The 22370-nt window shown below is 40.1% G+C and overlaps 1 protein-coding gene across 1 annotated transcript in view; it reads left to right on the top strand.

Annotated features, from left to right (window-relative positions):
- The window catches only part of MEI4 (meiotic double-stranded break formation protein 4), a 179999-nt gene that overhangs the window by 55683 nt on the left and 101946 nt on the right, over positions 1 to 22370 (top strand). Inside the window, exon 2 of the mRNA XM_036415126.2 lies at positions 4738 to 5049. Coding sequence (XP_036271019.1) covers positions 4738 to 5049 — 312 coding nt within the window. The remainder of the gene's footprint in view (positions 1 to 4737; positions 5050 to 22370) is intronic.

Below are 22370 nucleotides of genomic sequence, written 5' to 3'. Positions count from 1 at the left end.
GGGAACCCAGAGGTCCTAAGGAATGTGACTAGATTTTTCAAAGCCCTGTTCTCCAATGCAAAGAAGAAGAAAGCACTTTTGAAAGAAGACTATTTTAAAAAGACTGTTAATTTTAAATTTTCAGCTATTAAGAATTCAAGGACACTAAATATCTTACAGGAACATTAAATGTTCATTTTAATTACTTACTATAATTATTTGAGTATACATTAAATATTTTAAAAGTTTTAAAATATGTAGAAACAGAAGATTCGACTTTGTGTGGTGGGCCCACAGTACAGTATGCAGATCATATATTATAGAAATATATATTTGAAACCTATATAATCTTATTAATCAATGTAACACCAATAAATTTAATTATTTAAGAAAGGAAAACAAAAGAGAAAGATAATTAAAAAAAAAAAAAAGGTTTTCTGAAAGTTACTACTGATCTTTCCTAAATAAAACAGATACTATGTTTTGGAAGCTCATTTCTCCCACAACATTTTAGGAGAAACAGAATTATCTTTACCTTGCTAACAGCACATGGATATCTAAAGCGGTATTGAGAAAGAATACTAAAGTTGGAGGTATCACTCTACCTGATATCGAAGTATACTACAAGACTATAATAATCAAAACAGCATAGTACTAGTATAAAAACATACATAAAATTCAATGGAGCTGAAACTGATTTGGCTCAGTGGATAGAGTGTCAGCCTGCGGACTGAAAGGTCCCAGGTTCGATTCCAGTCAAGGGCACATAGGGGTCATGCAGGGGCAGCTGCAGGAGGCAGCTGATTGATGTTTCTTTCTTATCCATCTTTTAAGCTATCTCCCTTTCTCTCTGTAGAAAATCAATAAAAATGTATTTAAAAAAAAGAAAAGAAAAAAAAGTTCAATGGAACAGAATAGAGAACCCAGAAATAAACCCACACCTACATGGTCATTTAATCTATGAAATGGAGGCAAAACTATATAATGGGATAAAGACAGGCTTTTTAATAAATGGTGTTGAGAAAACTGAACATATGCATGCCAAAGTATGAAAGTGGATCATTTTCTTACACCCTATACAAGAAAAAACTAAAAATGGACTAAATATGTAAATGTAAGACCTGAAACCATAAAACTTCTAGAATAATACATAGGTGGTAAAAATTTTAACATCAATCAGTAATAAATCAATTTTTGGATGTGTTTCCTCAGGCAAGGGAAACATACAAAATGGGACTGTATCAAATTAAAGAGTTTTTCACAATGAAGAAACCATTAGCAACGAAAAGACAACCTGTTGAGGAGTGGAAGAAGACATTTGGAAATGATACATTCAATAAGGAGTTAATATCCAAAATATATGAGGAATTCTTACTACTTAACATAAAAAAAAACAATAAATTAAAAAATAGCAGAAGACCTGAATAGACATTTCTCCAACGAGGACATACAGATGGCCAATAGATGCTCAACATTACTAATCATCAGGGAAATGCTAATTTAAACCACAATGAAATATCACCTCACACCTGCCAGAATTGCTATCATCAATAACTAAACAAAAACAAATAACAGCTATTGGTGAGGATGTGGAGAAAAGGGAACACTTGTGCACTGTTGGTGGAATTTCAAATTGGTGGGATTGCAGCCATTATGGAAAACAGTACAGAAGATGCTCAAAAATACTATAAAACTGGAACTACCATATGTCTTAGTAATTCTGGGTATTTACTTGAAGATTTCCAAAATACTAATTTAAAAAGACATATGCTCCCCTATGTTCATTACAGCATTATTTATAATAGCCAAGGTAGAGAAGCAACCTAAGTGTCTTCCGATAAACAAGTGGACAAAGAAGAGATGGTACATATATACAATGAAATAGTAGACAAAAAAAAAAAAAAAAAAAAAAAAAGAAATCTTGACATTTGCGACTACATGGATGGACCTAGAAGGTATTCTGCTAAGTGAAATTTGCCAGACAGAGAAAGACAAATACCATGTGATTTCACTGATATGTGGAATCAAAAAAATAAAATAAATGAACAAAGAAGATAGAAACAAAATCATAGATTCAGAGAACATTTTGATGGCTTCCAGATGGCAGGGAAGCTCAGGGGATGGGTGAAAAAGGGGAAGGGATTAAGATGTACAGTTGCCAGTTATGAAAACAGTTATAGGATTGCAAAGTATAGCATAGATAACATCATCTACATATATAAAAAGCCAGTGACTGGAACACTGTGGCATCTGGAACGACCTGTCACTATGAAGCCCACTGCAGCCAGCAAACCATTCCAATCAGGGAGTAGGGCCAGCTGTCTAACCTCCCGCTGCCCCTCCCCCAGCTGGCCCTGCCCCTGATCAGCCTTTCCCACCCTCATTTGGGGGTGAGGCCCACGGGCAACCTCTTGCAGCCCCTCCTCCTGGCCGGCCTTGCCCCTGACGGGCTCCCACCACACTGATTGGCTCGCATTCCCTTCCATCATTTGGACACACCCCTGATTGCCCCCCTACCCCAATAGGGGGCAGGACCAGCCAACCTCCTGCAGCCCCTCCCCACTCCAGGTCCACCCCAGATCAGCCCTCCTACTCTGATCAGGAACTGGGCCTGCCAGCCAGCCACCCATGATTTTCTCCCCCAGGCTGCTGGCCCTCGATTGCTCCCCCCACCCCATTTGCGGGTGGGGCCAGTTGGCCCACCACCCTCAGCCCTTCCCCATGGCTGGCCCTACCCCCAGTCAGCCCCTACTTCCCTAATGGGCCCAAGGCCCCTCTTCCTATCCAGCTCCATCCCTGATCAGCCCTCCCAAAATCAATCGGGTGGTGCTGGCTGGCCAACCTCCTGCCATATCCTCCTCCTGACAGGCCCAGCCCTAATCTGCCCCAATTGGGGCCAGGCGGCTGGACCCTACCTGTGCATGATTTCATGCACTGGGCCTCTAGTCAATATTATTATAGCTATGCATGGCATTAGACAAGTACTAGACTCATCTGGGTGATTATTTTGTAAGTTATATAAATGTCTAATCATTATGTTATACACCTGGAACTATTATAATATTGTTTGTCAACTGTAATTAAAAAATAAGAAAAGTTACAAAAAAGTATCAGTTCTATCCCTGATTTACTGAATTAGAATTTGGGGAGATGGGATCACATCTGTGTGTGTGTGATTATATATATATATAAATATATAAATATATATATATATATATATATATACTGAGATTCTAATGTATGCCATTTGTTAGATATCACTAAGTGAATTAATGTATGTGTTTTCCATCCCAAGAATTTGTCAAATTGTCTGAGCCTGTTGTTTTAATATTAATAAACTTAATATGCATGTGAATAGATTTTTTCTTCTGCAAATTTTTCATAATGCTTTCAGTTCCTGAGAAATTTTTTTGTTACTTAGTGTCAATTGGTATTATAAACTTACTAATTAGTGTTACTCTGTAAAATCAATTTTGAGCAAATAATAGGTCTAGTAATAATTAATGTCGTTTTCTAATACTTTTTAAAATCGAATTTATTTAAACAATACAACAAAATTTAATCAACAATATAGTTGCCGTTGTTTTCTACTACTTGTGCCCAACACTCAGGAAGCATTTTAATCCCTCTGTTCTAAAATTCTTGTGATTTTGATGCAAAAAATTCGGTCAATGCATTTTTGAGGCATTCTTCATTATTAAATTTTTTTCCAAGAAGAAAGTTTTGCAAAGAATGAAACAAATGGTAATCGGAAGGGGCAATATCAGGAGAATATGCAGGTTGAGGGAGAACTTCCCATTCCAACTGGCGCAGTTTTTCAGCAGTGATTCTTGGCAGTATGTGGTCGTGTGTTATCGTGGTGAAGAATTACGCCCTTGCGATTAATCAGCGCGGGTTCTTTTTCTCTTAAAGCTTGGGCTAACCTTTCCAATTGGGCACTATACACTGCACTTGTAATGGTTTGGTTAGATGGTAAAAGTTCATAATGAAGAATTCCTTTAAAATTCCACCAAACACAACATCACTTTTTTCGCATGCAAGTCAGGTTTTGGCGTGGGCTGCGGAGCCTCATTTTTATCCAACCATTGAGGCCGCCTTTTCAAATTAACATACAGCACCCATTCTTCATCTCCGGTAACAATTTGCTCTAAAAACGGCAAACGGTTTTGACGAGAGAGGAGCAAACTGCAAATTGTGACTCTTTGATTACGGTTGTTGTCGGTCAACTCATGAGGAACCCATTTTCCAAACTTTTGGACTTTGCCAAGTGCACGCAATTGATTGGAAATTGTTTTTTGTGAACAATTTAAAGTTGTCGCAAGCTCTTGTTGGGTAATTTGAGGATTTTGCACCAAAAGAGCTTGAAGAGCTTCTTGATCAAAATTGGACACACGGTCTCGACCACTCTTGTCATCTAATGAAAAATTTCCCTCGCGAAATTTCTCAAACCAATGCTGGCATTTTCTGGCGCTAACTGCATCTTGACCAAGAGCACTACAGATGTTTTTTGCAGCCTCACTTGCTTTTCTTCCTAATTGGAACTCGTTAAGCATGCAGTGCCGAATATGCTCTTCATCCGCCATCTTCTTAGCCCTAGTTTTGCAACAAAAACCAAACCAAACACAAACTTTTTCAAGCAAAACTTGTTAATTGCACTTCACACGTTCTGTAGATACCACGTGTTTGAAGGTTATGTCAATACAAGTCAACGCCAAGCAAGATTTTAAAATGTTTAAAAACGACATTAATTATTACTAGACCCGATAAAATGCAGTACAAAAGTTAAAAGGCACTTCTATAACTTTTTTTCTTATTGCCCCATAGGGATAGAAGCCAGTACAGATCATCAAGTATGGTATCTGAGAACTGCAAAGCTAGCTCTGGCCTTGGCGATTATCCGCTCAAAACCAGCAGACAAGAGCAGCAGAGAATACACAGAGCACCTTGCGAGGGTAGTGTCTGGGCAGGAGTCGGAGTGGAGAGCTAAAGTTGAAAGCTTGGAAGCTGAAGTTCTGCAGTTGCGTCAAAAACTTCTTCTGAGCAAGATTTGTTCTGGATTGTTTAAGAGTGGTGAGTATGAAATTATCTTTTATTAATATAGCCATCTATTTTATTTTAGTTTCACAATTATTTAGAAACTAGAGGCCTGGTGCACGAAATTCTTCTGGAGTGTTTAGACAGTAGGTGACGGCAGAGGAAAAGGAACCATTGAAAAGAACATGACTGTCACATTAGGAGCATGTAAGTGTAGTGCACACATGATTGTTACGGGTGACAGGGACTCTCTAACTTTACTTTGGGGAACTGTCGGGAAAACTCACTATCCTAATATCCAAATGTTAATAAATAGTGTTATGTGATTTATAGTCACATTTTAGTCTTTCTAGAGTCTTTCTAGGAATGGTACCCAGTGAATGCCAAACAATCACTTTTCTCAGTTTTCTCTGTAAAGTTATGATTGACACAATGCACACATATGAAATTTTTCAGTAATCTTAAAGTGTGACTGCCATAAACATCCGTGATATCAAAACTGCTGTGGTCTATTTATAACCCTGACATAGTGACATGGATTTTTTGTTTGGAATAAGAGTGTCCCTAACAGTGAGAGCCCGAGTGATAACTTGTTCTTACACTGAAAACTCTTATTTACAATGCCTGTGAGAGAAATTTTTAAATGTCATATAATTAAAATCAGTTTACTCAGCAGGAATTACAGGTAAAGCATTTTACTGTAGATGTCTGGAAGTGATCTATCTCTCCATCTCTCCAAACTTGAAAAATAAGGAATAAATGGATTGATTCAGATAAATAGAGTTACTCTTAAAGGGGAAAGAAAAAAAAACAACCTTAAGGGAGTAAAGTAGATTGATAGGAAAGTAAGGAGGAACACAGATGTTACTTCAAGATGTGTTGACATACCTTGTTTTAAGAAAACTCCGTTCCTAAAAATCAAAATGATGTTATAGATGTATTTATATCATTAGTATTTCTTTCTGGAACTTTTAGGGTTGCTTTACATATGCAACTCTTCTGGAGTGTTTAGACAGCAGGCCCTCAATAAATGTTGAAACAAATACTTGATAGGAAGAGGAGCTGAGGAACTTAATTTACAGTATCAACTACCCATCAAAGCAACTGAGAAACCGAGAATGAAATAAAGCAGAGCTGAAATTTCCAAGTAAACAAATAAGGAAGTATGATATAATTTTTAAAGTATTTTAGGAACTCGGTTATTTAATTTCTTTTTCTACAGCTTCTTAGAGATATATATATATATAAAAAATATTATTTATTAAGGAACTAAACTATACATAGAAAGGATAAATAGAACTTGGTGAGAATTATGCCACATTTTTATTTTACTTAAATTCCCCTTAGTAGTGGGAAGAAAGAAGGAAAGAAGGAGGGAGAAAGTGAGGGAGAGAGAAAGGGAGGGAGGAAAGATCAAAGAAGCCCAGATATGCTGAAACCAGTTTGGCTCAGTGGTAGAGCGTCGGTCTGTGGACTGAAAGGTCCCAGGTTCGATTCCGGTCAGGGGCATGTACGTTGGTTGTGGGTACATCCCCAGTAAGGGGTGTGCAAGAGGCAGCTGGTCAATGTTTCTCTCTCATTGACGTTTCTAGCTCTCTCTCTCTCTCCCTTAATCTCTGTAAAAAATCAATAAAATATATTTTAAAAAAAATAAAGTAAATGCTCATTATTTAAAAAAAAAAAAAAGAAAAAAGCCCAGATATCCAGTGACATTCCTCAGAACCCTTGTGGTGATGCATGGCAGACATGGTAAGTTATCTACCAGTATATCTAGCTTTTTTCCTCCTTACTAAAGAACTCACCATTTTCTTTCTCATGCCCAGTGAGTTAACCCATGAACACCTTCGACTTATTTTGCCAATATTGTCCTAAGGTTGGGCAGCAGCCATTGAAAGGTAAAAAGCAGTCTTATGAGCTTATTTCTTAATTTTAATTATTTTATCTTATTGATTTCAGAGAGAGGAAGAGAGAGGGAGAAAGAGAAAGAGAGAGAGACAGGGAGACAGAAACTTTGATCAACTGCCTCATGCAAGTCCCCTACCTGGGAATAAGCCCACAACTTGGACATTAGCTCTAACTGGGAATCGAACCAGCAATCTGTGGGTACATGGGATAATGCCCAACTAACTGAGCCCAAAACAGCCAGGGCAGTTTTATGAGCTTTTGATAAATATTTGTTTCTTTGCTTGAGGTTCCTGAAAGAGAGCAATTATATATATATATATATATATTTTATCCTCAGTCACCCTTTTTCCCATATGAGACACTGCCACATAAAGACATGATGCCTGGAACTGTGGTGGCCATTTTGAAACTGGAGGCAATATTGAAAACTAGAGGCTCAGTGCACAAAATTGTCCCTCAGCCCAGCCTGTACCCTCTCTCAATCTGGGACCACTGGCTCCTAACTGCTTGCCTGCCTGCCTGCCTAATCACCCCTAACCACTCTGCTTGCCTGCCTCATCACTCCAACCACCTGCCTGATCATCCCTAACCTCTCTGCCTGCCTGTCTGACTGATGCCCCTAACTGCTCACCCGCCTGCCTGATCACCCCTAACCCCTATGCCTGCATGCCTGATCACCCCTAACCACTGGCCTAGCTGCCTGATTGCCCCTAACTGCTTGCCTGATTGCCCCTAACCCCTCTGCCTACCTGCCTACCTGATCACCCCTAACTGCTCATCGGCCTGCTTGATCACTCCTAACCACTCTGCCTATTCACCCCTAACTGCCTCTGCCTTGGCCCCTGCCACAGCAACTTCATCAGAAGGACCTCTGGAATAATGTCTAGATAGAGGTCATTTGGCTGTCCAGTCTAATTAGCATATTTTTTTAATTTTATTATAGATTAATGCCAACATGCTAAGGATAGTGAAATAGTAGGATAAGAAGAACCTGGGTCCTTCTCAACATTGCCGAGAGGTCAAAGCAACTCTAGGTTTACTTTATAAGGCATTTTTAGTAAGGTCAACAATGGTTTAAGCCACATGTGTCAAACACAAGGCCCGCGGGCCAAATCCGTCCCGCCAGGCCTTGCAATGTGGCCCGCACCGCGCTGTCATCACTGCACTCCGCTGTGTTTCCATCACAATGACAGTTTATGACAGTTCAGTAAACCATTCGGCCCGCAATTTAGGCTGGATTTTAGATTTTGGCCCCTTCTCTGATTGAGTTCGACACCCCTAGTTTAAGCCATTGTTATCCATGTATTCCCTTCCTTGTATCTGAGCACATCCTAATTTATAGAGCAGGGAGGTAGGGGGAGAAGAGGGGTGATGAATAAATTAGAGCAACACTAATTTTTCTCCCAAGAATATTCTTGATCTACAGTGGATAAGATTAAAGAGAAAAACTATGTTCTTTAATCTATTACAGTTTCTTAAAGATGCTTTGTGATGTTGGCAACCGTTTCACCTAGGACTGAATAGGTGGGTGTGTGAGACCCAGAGCGAAGAGATAGGCCAGGGAGATGTTAGTGACTATTCTTCAGTGTTGACTAGGGATTGAAAGTTCAGGGTGTCAGGAGCAGTGCCTTGTTGAGTGAATGTGTGTGTGCATGCGTGTTTGTGTGTGTGTGAGTTTGTGTGTGTGTGTGTGTCAGAGGGGTGGGGGAGGCAGGCAAGGGGAATCTGGAGTTTGCTATTACACTTGTATAGCAATTTGGCATTCACAGGAGGGAAGTACAATAGATGGATGAAGTGTCAGGTATGTGCTTTTCCCCTTATAATGTTATGTACTCAGTGTGTCTTTAGAAATGATAGATAGGCTACTGGAGGAGTAACTGGCTAGAGTAAAGAGAAAGTGCGAGAAATTCAAATTAAATTAAGTCATTGTTTTATTTGTAAAACTCACTGAATACAGAGATTGTGTGGAGGTTGTGTGCAGAGCAGTATAATTAGTTTAGGATGAATTTAGCTCATCTAAGATAAGGGTCCTGTGAAACAACCCTTCGAACCAGATAGCTTTGGGTGTGTCCCTACCCTTCTAGCTGTCCCCTTTGAGTGCCTTATATCCTGAAGATTGAGTTCTTTGCCTTCCCTAGACCCAGCTTCTTGGCTTATGTGAGTTTATATTTAAGAAAAGATTCTAGCTACACTGGTGTTGACCAAGAGTCAGAACAGTGGCTGGATTTAGCAGCTGCCCATGTGCACCTCATCAGAACCAGCATGAACCTTGTCTTTCTCTACTGATGGTTACTTTTCTGCCCCATCTCTTTGTTCTCACCTTGTCTCAGGTCATGTACTGGGAAGACATGGCAAATAATTGCCTTAACAGCTCAGCATTTATATGTTGGAGCGCTCACAGTTTTATAGATGCTACAAGAGCATGGAAAATTAATGCATAAGCATTTCTTTCTTAGTTTTCCCATACTAGGTCTTCTAATATAAATTGTCAAATATAATAATAGACATTTACTTAAAATTGCAGTGGATTTAAAACATTCATGCATAATATACATAAACATCCGAGAATGTGTCCTTAATTTAATATTGGTTTTAATGAAAGGCTCCCAAATAAAATAGAAACAGGCTTATTTCTATGCATAGAATAGACTGATGGTTGCCATAGGGGAGAGGCAGTGGGTGAAAAAGGTGAAATGAAAAAATAAAGAAAGAAAAGAAAAAGGTGGAGTGATTAAAAAATACAAATTGGCAGTTACAAAATGGTCATGGGGATGTAAAGTACAGTATAGGGAGTATAGTCAGTAACATTGTAATAATTATGTATAGTGCCAGGTATGCTTGAAATATTGGGGAGATATCTTTGTAAAGTATATGATTATCTAACCACTGTGCGAAACTAATTCTATCTAATAAAAGAGTAATATGCAAATTGACCATACCTCCACTATACCCACAAGCCACACCCACAAGCCAATCAGGAGTGAGTCTGCAAATCAACCCAACCTAGATGTCTGTGGCCACAGAGCGAGCAGGAGGCTTGGGTTTCCCTGATAATAGAGGAAGCCAAGCTTTCTGCACACCCTGGCCTGCCTAGGCCTTCACTCAAGTCAACAAAGTTTCAATTATAGAAGATAAACAATTCCCAACAGAAATGGCCAGGGCCACAGAGCAAGCAGGAGGTTTGGCTCTGCTCAAGGCTACAAATTCTCAATTATAGAAGATAAATCCCAGATACCAGGGCCTCCACTTGGGTCACCGGGGGGGGGGGGGGGGGGGGGGGGTGTGGGCCCGCCTGCAAACCATCATAGGCCCATCGCCCAGGTGGCCCCATGCTCCAAGGGAATCTTTATCCTGATCCAGGACACCCTTCAGGGCAATCCAGCTGGCCACCACCCATGTAACAGGCCTTTATCTTAGCTAATAAAAGAGTAATATGCAAATTGACCATCACTTCAACACACAACTTGGCTGTGTCCAAGAGGACACAATATGGCCGCCACAAGATGGCCAGCAGGGGAAGGCAGTTGGGAGGGACCAGACCTGCAAGGGAGGGCAGTTGTGGGTGATCAGGCCAGCAGGGGAGGGACCAGGCTGGCAGAGGAGGGAATTTGGGGGCAACTGGGCTTGCAGGAAAGGACAGTTGGGGGGGACCAGGTCTGCAGGGGAGGGAAGTTAGGGGCAAACAAGCTGGCAGGGTAGCAGTTAAGCATCAATCAGGCTGGCAGGGAGGTAGTTAGGGGGTTATCAGGCTGGCAGGCAGAAGTGGTTAGAGGCAATCAGGAAGGTAGGCGGGCAAGTAGTTGGGAGCCAGCAGTCCTGGATTGTGAGAAGGGTCCCAGATTGGAGGGGTGCAGGCTGGGCTGAGGGACGAATTTTGTGCACTGGGCCTCTAGTACAAAATAATAATTGAATGTCAACTGTAATGGAAACTAAATAAAAAAAGGAAAGGCTCTAAAATAATTTAAATTACATAGGTAATTATACATTAGGTATGTTTTATTCATTATATAAAACTAGAGGCCTGGTGCATGAAATTCATGCATGGGGGTAGAGGAGTTTCCCTCAGCCCAACCTGCAACTTCTCCAATTTGGGACCTCTCTCACAATTCAGGACTGCTGGCTCCCAACTGCTCACCTGCCTGCCTGCCTGCCTGTCTGATTGCCCCTACCTGCTTCTGCCTGCCAGCCTGATCACCTACTAACCACTCCCCTGCCAGCCTGATCGACACCTAACTGCTCTCCTGCCAGCCCGATTGCCCCTAACTGCCTTCTTTTGCTGGCCTGGTCACCCCTAACTGCCCTCCCCTGCCAACCTGGTTGCCCCTAACTGCTCTCCCCTATTGGCCTGGTCCCTCCCAACTTTCCTCCCCTGTTGTCCTGGTTCCTCCCCCAACTGCTCTCCCCTGCAGGCTTGATGCCCATAATTGCTCTCTTCTGCTGTCCAGGTCACCCTTAACTGCCCTTCCCTGCAGGCCTGATTGCACCCAACTGCCCCGTCTTGCAATGCCTGGTCCCTTCTAACTGCCATCCCTTGCTGGCCATCTTGTGGTGGCCAACTTGTGTCCCCATGAGGGCAGCCATCTTTGACCACATGGGGGCAGCTATCTTGTGTGTTGGAGTGACAGCCAATTAGAATATTACTCTTTTATTAGATAGGATGTGAGTTATTCTTTTGAAATTAGAGATTATCAATATACAAAGAAATTAAAGTTAAAAGACTCAGAATATTTTCAAAAGGCTTTAATAGTGACAAGGCAGTAATTTAGAAATGTAACCATTGTGGTTATTATAACAAGAACTGACTCTGGTAAGGAGAGGTGGAGATAGAGTGTAAGAAGGGCCAGACAAGCAGTGGAGTAGGTGCTGGGCCCAAAGGAATATAGGAGCTTCAGAGGCTGTGCCTAGGTGAGGGCAGGCGCACATCCTGCGGTATACAGTGTTCCAGTGGGAATCATCAGTCCTCCCAATCTCTTCCCTGTTCCAGGCTCTGAGTATCAGTGCATGGCACAGCCGTCTTCCTTGCCTCGCTGGGTTCCAGGAAAGTATGTATTTTGAATGCCTGGGTAACCCCCTTGGTGGGTTTGACTTTACTTTCTGTGAATCTCTGGTTTCTCTCTCCTTCCCTCTATCCTTACTTCCTCTTCCCTTCCTAATAAGCACCCATGTGTCCCATGTTAGGGATTCAGAATATGTCTGTGCAGTTATATGAGATAGCACCCCACCCTTTTTTGTTTTGTTTTGCAGAGAAACCATCATTTTTGTTATATTGATCTCAAGTAATTTAAAAGATACCTTGTAAGGAAATTTTTGGATAGGAAATGCAGTATGCTGTATACCAGAAATCAGTAAAAAAACAAAAAACAAAAAAACCACACCTTACATTCTGATTAAACTATGCTATTATACCAATCCTTATGGAGTAACATAACTAAAAACTAAATATACTGCTATAAATTAATGCTAGCATGTTATAGACAATAATACAAAACACATTTACTCATAAAGTTTTTTATCATGCACTTGGATCTGTGAACACACATACTTGCATTATATTCTGGGTTGTACTGAGAGCTAAGCTATCTAAGCTGATCTAAAATAAATTTGAATGAACTCCTAAATGGAATATAGAGACCAGGCACATTTATCAGTAACAGTGGTACAAAACCAGGCACATTTATCAGTAACAGTGGTACAGTGCTGGGGAGTGAACCTCTGGAGGGAGATCCAATGTGTGGGACTCATATGGGTTCTTCTGTGGTTTGTGAGATAGCACTCATTACAAAGACAGCCATTATACATTTCTTACCCTGCAGGTAAATGGTGGCCTTGTCAGTTGAATCTCCTGTTTTGGAAACATGAGGATTTTAAAATTTAAATCTTAGAGCTAGTGAGGCAATGAAACACATCAGAGAGTGCCTCCACTGTGGGACACGTGTTCTGTGCAGGAGACACAGGTGGTGAGCTGCTCTCAGCCACCCAGCAAACCCATTGTTTACACATCAGTTACTGTATGGTAAGCATATGATAACTTCTCTTGTTTTTGGTTTCTCACATTTCTTTTAGAGTCAGAGATAAATATTGCCCATGTGTCTCTAATACATTTAGACTATGTCTGCCAAGTTTTGTGCTTTGAAATGAACAAGAAAAAGATAGTTTCCAAAGAATGCTGGTTCTTATGCTTTCAAAATCCTAGCTCTAAAAATTCCTCATTATTCTTTTAATTAATAAGTCACATGAAGAACAGACAGGGCTTGATTCAGTGTGATCTTACACCAGATAGTTCTTTAAAGATGTTTCTCAGCTTGATATTCAAATTAACCATCTCCGATTAGGCAGGTAAATATTTATTGTGTAAATAACTTTCATGAGCTCAAGAGGGATTGTCTACGTAAAATGTACCGTTATGTAATACATAAAGTTTTGCTTGAAAAAGTTTGTGTTTGGTTTGGTTTTTGTTGCAAAACTAGGGCTAAGAAGATGGTGGATGAAGAGCATATTCGGCACTGCATGCTTTACGAGTTCCAATTAGGAAGAAAAGCAAGTGAGGCTGCAAAAAACATCTGTAGTGCTCTTGGTCAAGATACAGTTAGCGCCAGAAAATGCCAGCGTTGGTTTGAGAAATTTCGCGAGGGAAATTTTTCGTTAGATGACAAGAGTGGTCGAGACCGTGTGTCCAATTTTGATCAAGAAGCTCTTCAAGCTCTTTTGGTGCAAAATCCTCAAATTACCCAACAAGAGCTTGCGACAACTTTAAATTGTTCACAAAAAACAATTTCCAATCAATTGTGTGCACTTGGCAAAGTCCAAAAGTTTGGAAAATGGGTTCCTCATGAGTTGACCGACAACAACCGTAATCAAAGAGTCACAATTTGCAGTTCGCTCCTCTCTCGTCAAAACCGTTTGCCGTTTTTTAGAGTACTACATTTTATCGATACATCAGTTTAATATAGCCACTTGCTGAAAAAGTAACTGGTAACACTTTACAAAATGCTTCCTATCCTATGTACTATTGCAGAATTTTGTCATCTTTCCTTCCTTCCATTGTTATTCTAATAACAGATACCGCCCCCCCACTGGGATTTAGTATAATTTGTTCATTCTTTCTGGTAAAACAATATTTTTGATAGAATGACCTTATTCTTTGACCCTTTCATAACAAATTAGATGGCAGTTTGCATATTTTAATACCTAATTTTGCTAATAATTGTACCTTTAATAATTCAAGTTATTTCTACCTGTGTATTTTGTAAAGTATTTATCCTCATCTGATTATTTTTTATCCTGTGAGCTGCAAGATGTCTCATCATATCTGTAATTTCCGAGCAGCAGTCAATCCAAAGTAGGACAAGTCCATGCTGGTGGGCTGCTTTGTGTGGTTGCACAGCTCTCTGATGCCTGAGGAGCTGGGCCCAGAGAAGCACGGGCCTCGGTGATCTGTTCTTTTCTGGTCCCTCTGAAACTCCTCTTAAATAAGTGCCTTGTCCACGCACAGACGTCTGCAGAGGTGAGCACAGTGATGACAAAAAGCTCACTTGTTTTTTAACAGAAAATGTGGCTATATGTGAATCTTTTGTACCTGTGTGAAAAAGAGAAGTACCATTAATCAAATTTGCAACTTGAAATTAAGTGTATTTTTACGTTTAAGCCACTTTCTGAAAGGCTTTGCCTCTGCAGTGTTGGTAGACACAGGCTAAGCTCCTGGCAGTGGCCTTGATCCTGACGCCTAAATTGCACCCCAGACCAATTGTGTCAGAATCTTAGGAGGTTCGCTGGAAGCATCGCTATTTTTTCATAATCCCTAGGTTATTCTAAAATACAGCTTGGATTGAGGAACATTGGTTAGAGGTAGACTTTTATTTTCTACTAGAGGCCCAGTGCATGAAAATTGTGCACTCTCGGGGGTGGGGGAGAGTCCCTCAGCTCAGCCTGCACTGTCTCACAAGTCTGAGAGCCCGGGATGGGAGTTGGGGGGTTGCTCCAACTTCCAGCTTAGGCCTACCCTTCTCCCCTCCCCACCCCATCCCACCCTCGGGAGCAGGCCTAAGCTGCCAGTCTGACATCCTTAACATTGCTATGGAGGTGGAAGAGGCTCATGCCACCACTGCTGCATTTGCCAGTTGTGATCCTGGCTCAGGGCTTCTGGCTGAGTGGTGCTCCCCCTGTGGAAGTGCACTGACCATCAGGGGCCAGCTCCTGCATTGAGTGTCTGCCCCGTGGTGGTCAGTATGTATCATAGCGACCGGTCGTTCCGCAGTTTGATTTTCATATTAGCCTTTTATTATATAGGATGTTCAACTCAAACATCTTTATTAAAAGCTTTCATTACTAATCCCACTTAGTTTTAATCCCCTATTTTATTGGATTAATCTATCAGAATATTTAGTACACTGTAGTTATTTATTGGAATGTAGAAAACAATAATTGGTCCTTTTTTGGGGATACATCTGACTATAGATTTAGTCTACACTAATTGACTTCAGTGTGAAATTTGGGATCATGGATGACACTGTGGGAAGGGAGGGTGGGTGTGTGGGAAGCTGTGGGGAGGGCTGTGCAGTTGTCTGTGTGCATGTTTGGATGTGCTGGTGGCACAGCTGGTTTGGACTTTGGTCTTCGATGGATCTCAAGCTTCTTTGGGTGAATAGTTAACAACTATAAAATTAGGGAATACTTGCATTTTTGTTCTTCTTTCAGTTGCTTTTAATAATATTTTATTGACTTTAGAGAGGAGAGGAGAGGAGAAGAGAAGAGAGAGAGGGAGAGAGAGAAACAGAGAGAGGGAGAGAGAGAAAGAGAGAAACATCGATCAGTTGCTTCCCACATGTGCCCCAACTGGGATTTGAACCCATAACCTGAGTATATGCCCAGACCAGGAATCAAACCTGCTACCTCTGCAGGGGTCCTCAAACTTTTTAAAGTGGGGGCCAGATCACGGTCCCTCAGAGAGCTGGAGGGCCGGACTATATGAACTACTAATTCCTACTGTAACACCTCGGCTGCGCTCACTGCCCAAAAAACCTGGCGGGCTGGATCAGACTCCTCTGCGGGCCGCATGTGGCCCGTGGGCTGCAGTTTGAAGACGCCTGTAATGTATGGGACATTGCTCCAACCAACTGAGTCACACAGGCCAGGGCTCTTGTGTCAGTTTAATTTGTTTGTTACAGTATATAGCTTAGTGATTAATTTGTGGCATGCTTTTCAAATGCATCTTTTAATGTTATTGCTCTACTTATTATACTATTCAGGATCCTTGAGTTATTGAGCAGCCCATGATAAGTGAAAATGTCTCTTTAGAAAGAAGCCAGTATTATTCCTCCCTTTCATTTACATGTTGCAGGTGGTTTCCCATATTAGGTGGCTATGAAATCTTATTGGTAATACTTTGTTATATTTTTGAGAAATCCAATATTAATTGATGTAGAGACATTACCTATTGCATGGTTTATAAGTAAGTCTTTAATTGAGAAAGTATTTAACATATATACACACACCTAATAGTGCTTTAGTTAAAATTACACTAAAACTATTGTTGCAACATGATCATAATTCATGGATTCTGATTTTCTGTTGACTTTATCAAGAATTCTCAGCTATTAAAATTACTTAGTATATTAGCTTTTAGGTAGTTCTGTGGTAAATTCTTTTCCCTCCAACTAACTAAAATTTCCTATATTTACTGGAGATTAGTAGACACTCAGGTTTTATGGCATAAATATTATGAACCTGTATGTTTACCAGAAGACATCTTGGAAATTGTAAATAGACATGATGTGATTGTAACATTCAATATGACAGCATGTTTGAATGAGGAAAAGGATAATGCCTCAAACACCATGCTCAATATAAAACATTTTTCTACTCTGATGAGTGGTCATCATCAGGGTCTAGCACCCAGGAGTAGTTCAGTGAATAATTTAAGAATGAACATGCATAAATGAATGAAGAAAGAACCAACAAAGGAATAGGAGGTGTTATTGAAGGGGGAAAGGGTTGCTGAGGACATATTTTAAGCATAGACTTTTTATTGGAAAGAGCATGGATTTTGAAGTTTAATGAATCTGGGCTGAATCTCAAACCTACCCATATTTGCTAAGCCTTTTTCTTTACATCCCAGGAGAATCACTTTCCTCCTCTGTAAAGTAAGGATAAAGTGGAGGAGGAGGAGGAGGAGGAAGAGGAGGACACTAACAGGCAGTGGTGAGGTTTAATGGGAATACTTGGCACCAAGCTTCCTGACACATAGATAAAAATAAAGACTAGTTGCCTTCCACCTCAGCCTTAATATTCTGATGGCAATTGTCATTGAACCTTAGGGTTTTGTTTTGTTTTTGTTTACTTCTTTCTCGCAAAGTTCTGGATCTAGCTGTTTTAGCAGCTTATACAGGTGGGGAAGGGAAAGGGAAGAACGAAGGTTTAACGGTTTGTGTATTTTGCTTTCCAGTAGCAAAACGGAATGATTAGCATCACTGCCACACTCTCAGTTTTAGTCCAGTAACAAAAGTAGAAGATCCTCAGTGTGTTGCAGGCCTGGCCATCTGAGTGGGAATTTAGCTGTCATCCTGTTTAATTACTTTGGAAGTTACATTAATGGTACTTGATTTTCATTCTCTACTCTGTTTCATAAAAAGTTCGAATCTGAGTTCTAGTCTTTTGCTTTGATTTCCCAATTATATAATTTTCAGTGTTCTTATCCTTCCATAGAAAGCCCTAAGATTTCTCTCTCTTCTATGAAACATCTTTCTCCTATTTCAGAAGTTCCCTGTAGGTTATCTGCCACCCTTTTTGCTTCTGCTTTTTCCTCACAATTAAGAGCATGTTTTAAATAGTGGGTAGCTTTCTGTTGTCTAGGGACATATTACATTCAAGTTCCTTCTCATTGAGAACCCAGACTTCCCTTTCAGACCTGCATCCTACTCTACATACCTCTGCATTCCCTGTGTTCCAGCTACACCTTCTGCGAGCCACTGCCCGTGCCCCTTGCCTCTTGTTCATGCTCTTTCCTGATAGGAAAGACCTCCTTAAGGAAAGCTTTGTGAGCCCTTGACACTCACATGACATGAAATCTTTCCTGATTTTTCCTAGCTTGATCTAACTTCTTTGTACTCTTGGAGCATATCATCTGCACCTGTGCTTGACACTAATGCCTCTTGACCTATTGTAGAGCTAGTTATTGGTCTTTTCCATAGTTCTTTGATAATAGGAGGCCATACCTCATTTACCATTTGAATCCTTTTAGCCCTTTTTTTCAGTGCCTTTATATTGTTGCATTGCATACATATAAGCTCTGTGAAATTGTCTATTCTGGCAAGGCAGAATCTATTTTGTTTGGCTTATTTTCTCTGAAAATGTGTGCTCATTTTGATTTTTAATGGTAAGAGATTATGCTGCTCTTTTTGGTCAAGTTTATTTAATTTCCTCAACTGCTCATTTTTACAGTGACTGATGGATGAATCAACTGTAATACTGAAGCTGTGCTGTACTGCTTTATACTCAGCCTTGCAAGTTATGAAAACCAGAACCCCTGAGAAAGCACTTTATTTTCAGGAATGTAACAATAGTAAAATCAGTAGTAATGAGTTCTGCTTGGTTAGCAATAATGTGATTACTTGTAGAAAATTGACTTTGAGTTCTCCCTCGCTAGCATATATTTTAATCATAATCCACATGTAATGACTGACTACTGAGCTCTCTCTGGCTACACCTCTTTTTCAGAATTAAGAATATTTTTACTTTGTGTCCTTATGCTAGAGAACACACTCTATAAAATTAAGTATATGACTTTTGACCATAGTCACAATTTCTTACAGAGTCGTCATTGAGGCTTTATTGGCGGATAGACTATACTTAAAAGGAAAAAAAGAATGTTAGCTATGGAAATGCCTATGTCCCTAGACTGACATATGAATGATTCTTGATCTTCATAACAAGCCTGTGATTAGGTCATATACTTAGGATATCTGATGAACTATTATGTCATTCTTCAAATATTATATTCCAGAGTGAAATGAAAGGCATTTAATTCTGGGATTCAAAATTGTCCAATTACAGTATTTTTCTATTTTTGAATTGTCACTCAGTTTAGGAGTATTAGCAATATTTTAAAATAGTCTTGTGAGCTTTTACAGAAAAGAGTCACTTATGTTATCCCATAGTGAAATAATCTTTTCACCTCTGAGATTGCATAACACTTTTCTTATAATGCTATGGTAACATTTTGTGAGATTGCTGTACACCCACCTCATGCCTGGCTCCATGCTAAGTGCTTAGGATACAGTGGTAAGACCAATGTGGTGCCTTGTCTTTGGAGTTTAAGTCTCAGGCAGAAGACAGCTAACAAACGTAATAACAAGTTTTATGGGAATCCTTTTCAGAGGAATTTGATCTCATCTTGAAAGTCAGAAAAGGCCTTTCTGAGGAGGAACATTTAAATTCAAATCTGAAGATTGAATAGTACTTAGGATAGGTGGGTTTGAAAGGGGTAGGAGAATGTTCTAGATTTTAAAATTAGCTCAGAAGTGTTGAGCTATATATGTCTAAAGTGATTTCCACCCTAACTGGTTTGGCTCAGTGGACAGAGCTTCGGCCTGCGGACTCAAGAGTCCCAGGTTCAATTCCAGTCAAGGGCATGTAACTTTGTTGCGGGTACATACCTAGTAGGGAGTGTGCAGGAGGCAGCTGATGGATGTTTTTCTCTCATTGATGTTTCTAACTCTCTATCCCTCTCCCTTTCTCTCTGTAAAAAAATCAATAAAATATATTTTAAAACAAAATAAAAAAATAAGTGATTTCCAATCTTAGTTGCATATTAAAACCACCTGAGGAATTGGAAAAAATTCAGTGCTTAGACCTTACTCTGAGAGAGACTATGGATACTTGGAAAACCATTATTGGGGTATTTTCAGCAGGTGGGTGACATAAGATTTGTGATCAAGAAGATCCTTATGCTCCAGCATGAGACAGATTGGAGAGGGAGGAGGCTGAATGTGCAGAGACCAGTTACAAGGCATCGCAGTGAATTGTGCAAGAGAGAGGCATAGTTTAGGCAAGGCTGGCATTAAATGAGATGGTGAACAATGGTAAGAGTTGGTGTCTTAGTCTGTAAGGGCTATTATACCAAAGACTGGGCAGCTTATAAACAACAAAATTGATTTCTCTTCGTTCTGGAGGCTGGGAAGTCGAGGTCAAGGTGTCAGCAGATTCAGAGTCTGGTGAGGACCCTCTTCCTGGCCCATATATAGCACCTTCCCCCTGTGTCCTCACCTGGTGGAAGGGGTGAGGGAGCTGTCCGGGGCCTCTTTTGTGATGGTACTGACCCCATTCCTAAAAATTCCACCCTTATCACCTAATCATATCCCAAAGGTGTTACCTTTTAATGTCATTACCTTAGGGGTGAGGATATCAACATATAAATTTTGGGGGCACATAAACACTCAGACTATAGCAGCGGCAAAAGGAAATTTTAAAAAAATCATTAGATAGAATGAAAATTCTAAGATAGCATCACATAAACCAAGTGTAAATATTTTGAGAATGAGGAAATGCATGAGGTGAAAGGTCCAGCAAGGTAGAAATTATTGACTGTCTATTAAATCAAGTGACCAGGAGTTCATTCATGTATTGTCAACTTTGCTGAGAGAAGTAGAATATATTGGTATATGAAAACCCATACACATGTAAAAGGCAGTATGTTTTATGACTATCCATGGAAAGGTAACTGTAGGTGTGGTTAGGAAACTTTCAAGGGAAGAGAGAGCATGTGAATAAGCTTTGAATGAGACACTGGATTCAGCAAGCCAGTGTGTATTCTCCACCAAGGAAAGCATATCCTGAGGTTGAGTGTGGGGTGTTGTCCCAGAAGACAGGATTTTTAAAGGAAGTCTGGACTTTATTTTCCAATAATAAGGAGACATTAAAAGGTTATGGACTAAGACTGGGTGTTAATTCAGCAACAGAGTGCTGCATGTAAGAGAGGGGAAGACACTGAAGGCAAGAAAGCCTGGTAGGACATGGTAGGTAGTCCACACAAGAAATGAAAAGAGCATGTGCCAATACCGGTTTGGCTCAGTGGATAGAGCGTCGGTCTGCAGACTGAAAGGTCCCAGGTTTCATTCCAGTCAAGGGCATGTACCTTGGTTGCGGGCACATCCCTGGTAGGGGGTGTGCAGGAGGCAGTTGGTCCATGTTTCTCTCTCATCCATGTTTCTAGCTCTCTATCCCTCTCCCATCCTCTCTGTAAAAAATCAATAAAATATATTTTAAAAAGAAAAAGAAAAAAAAGACATGGACCAGGATCCTGGCAAGGGGAATGAAAAAGTTCCAAAGGTACATTTTGAAACAAAAAGTATGCAGCTTATTGAATAGCTGAGGAGCTTTAGGGAGAGAAGAAAAAGAGAGTGCTATAAAGGAGTTAAAAATATTGAAAATTGGCAAATTTTCTTTGTGTCCTTATGCTAGAGAACACAGTTTGAAGAAAACTTTTTATTTAGCAGGGATTACAGTGATGCCTATATGTTATGTGTTGGTTTTGTTGACTCTGAGGCCAAACATATTTTGTATTTTGAGAGGGAAAGAGAAAACATAGTTAAGGAACCAATGTCTTATAATTTTGTTTGGTACCTGCAAAATCCATATTCTGACTGCTCTGGGAGTGACATCTCCATATGAAAAGGAGTGGTGATTTCTGAGCCCAGCAGGGTGTGGAGGATCCTGGAGCAGAGTGCCTTCACCTGAGTCAACAGAATTTATGAGGACTCCTGCACCATGGGGAGATAATGGGGAAATACATCACAGCTCTGCAAGGCAAAAGGAACATGACTGGTGTGTCTGATGGGGACATTATTTTTAGTCACCAGGACTGAAGATTAAAAGGGATTTATGAATGTTTTGTGTATCCTCGGACTACATGGTTATTTCCTTGAAGAAGCCTAACTTATTTGAAGATATATGTTTAGCAGTTACCTGGGCAGAATGAATTGGTGCTAATTCTGAAATTAGTAAGAAGGAACATTGGAAGGTAATAATGCCCACTCTAAGCATAAATAAATCATATTTTAAGTGCTACTAGAAAAATAACTTTACCTGAGTTTTTTAGGCTCCTCTCCCCCCGCCCCTTTAATGTTTTATAGAAAACAATAATTTGTGATTATCAATAATTTTTTTAATCCAAGTTTTGCATAGTAACTTTTTTTATAGCTTTTCAACAAAGCCTGAATTCCATGTACTGGTTTTGATATGTCAGATTTAAATAAATAATAAATAAATAGATAAAATCTTGAAACCAGAACTCATAGCCATGAATTACTATAATATATAAGACAGGCTTTCAAAAATGTTCTGGTCAGAGGAAGTCCTTATCCCTAGAAATGAAGCTGATCTTGGGATGTCTCTGTAGTGTTCTGATTTATTTTTATCTGAACAGATGTGTATCAGCTAGACAAATATGTGCCTGGCTC

This window comes from Pipistrellus kuhlii, unplaced genomic scaffold (genome assembly GCF_014108245.1).
Source record: "Pipistrellus kuhlii isolate mPipKuh1 unplaced genomic scaffold, mPipKuh1.p scaffold_m20_p_5, whole genome shotgun sequence".
NCBI classification, from domain to species: domain Eukaryota; kingdom Metazoa; phylum Chordata; class Mammalia; order Chiroptera; family Vespertilionidae; genus Pipistrellus; species Pipistrellus kuhlii.
The sequence above is the reverse complement of the archived record's forward strand: the minus strand, read 5'-3'. Positions and strand labels throughout refer to the sequence as shown.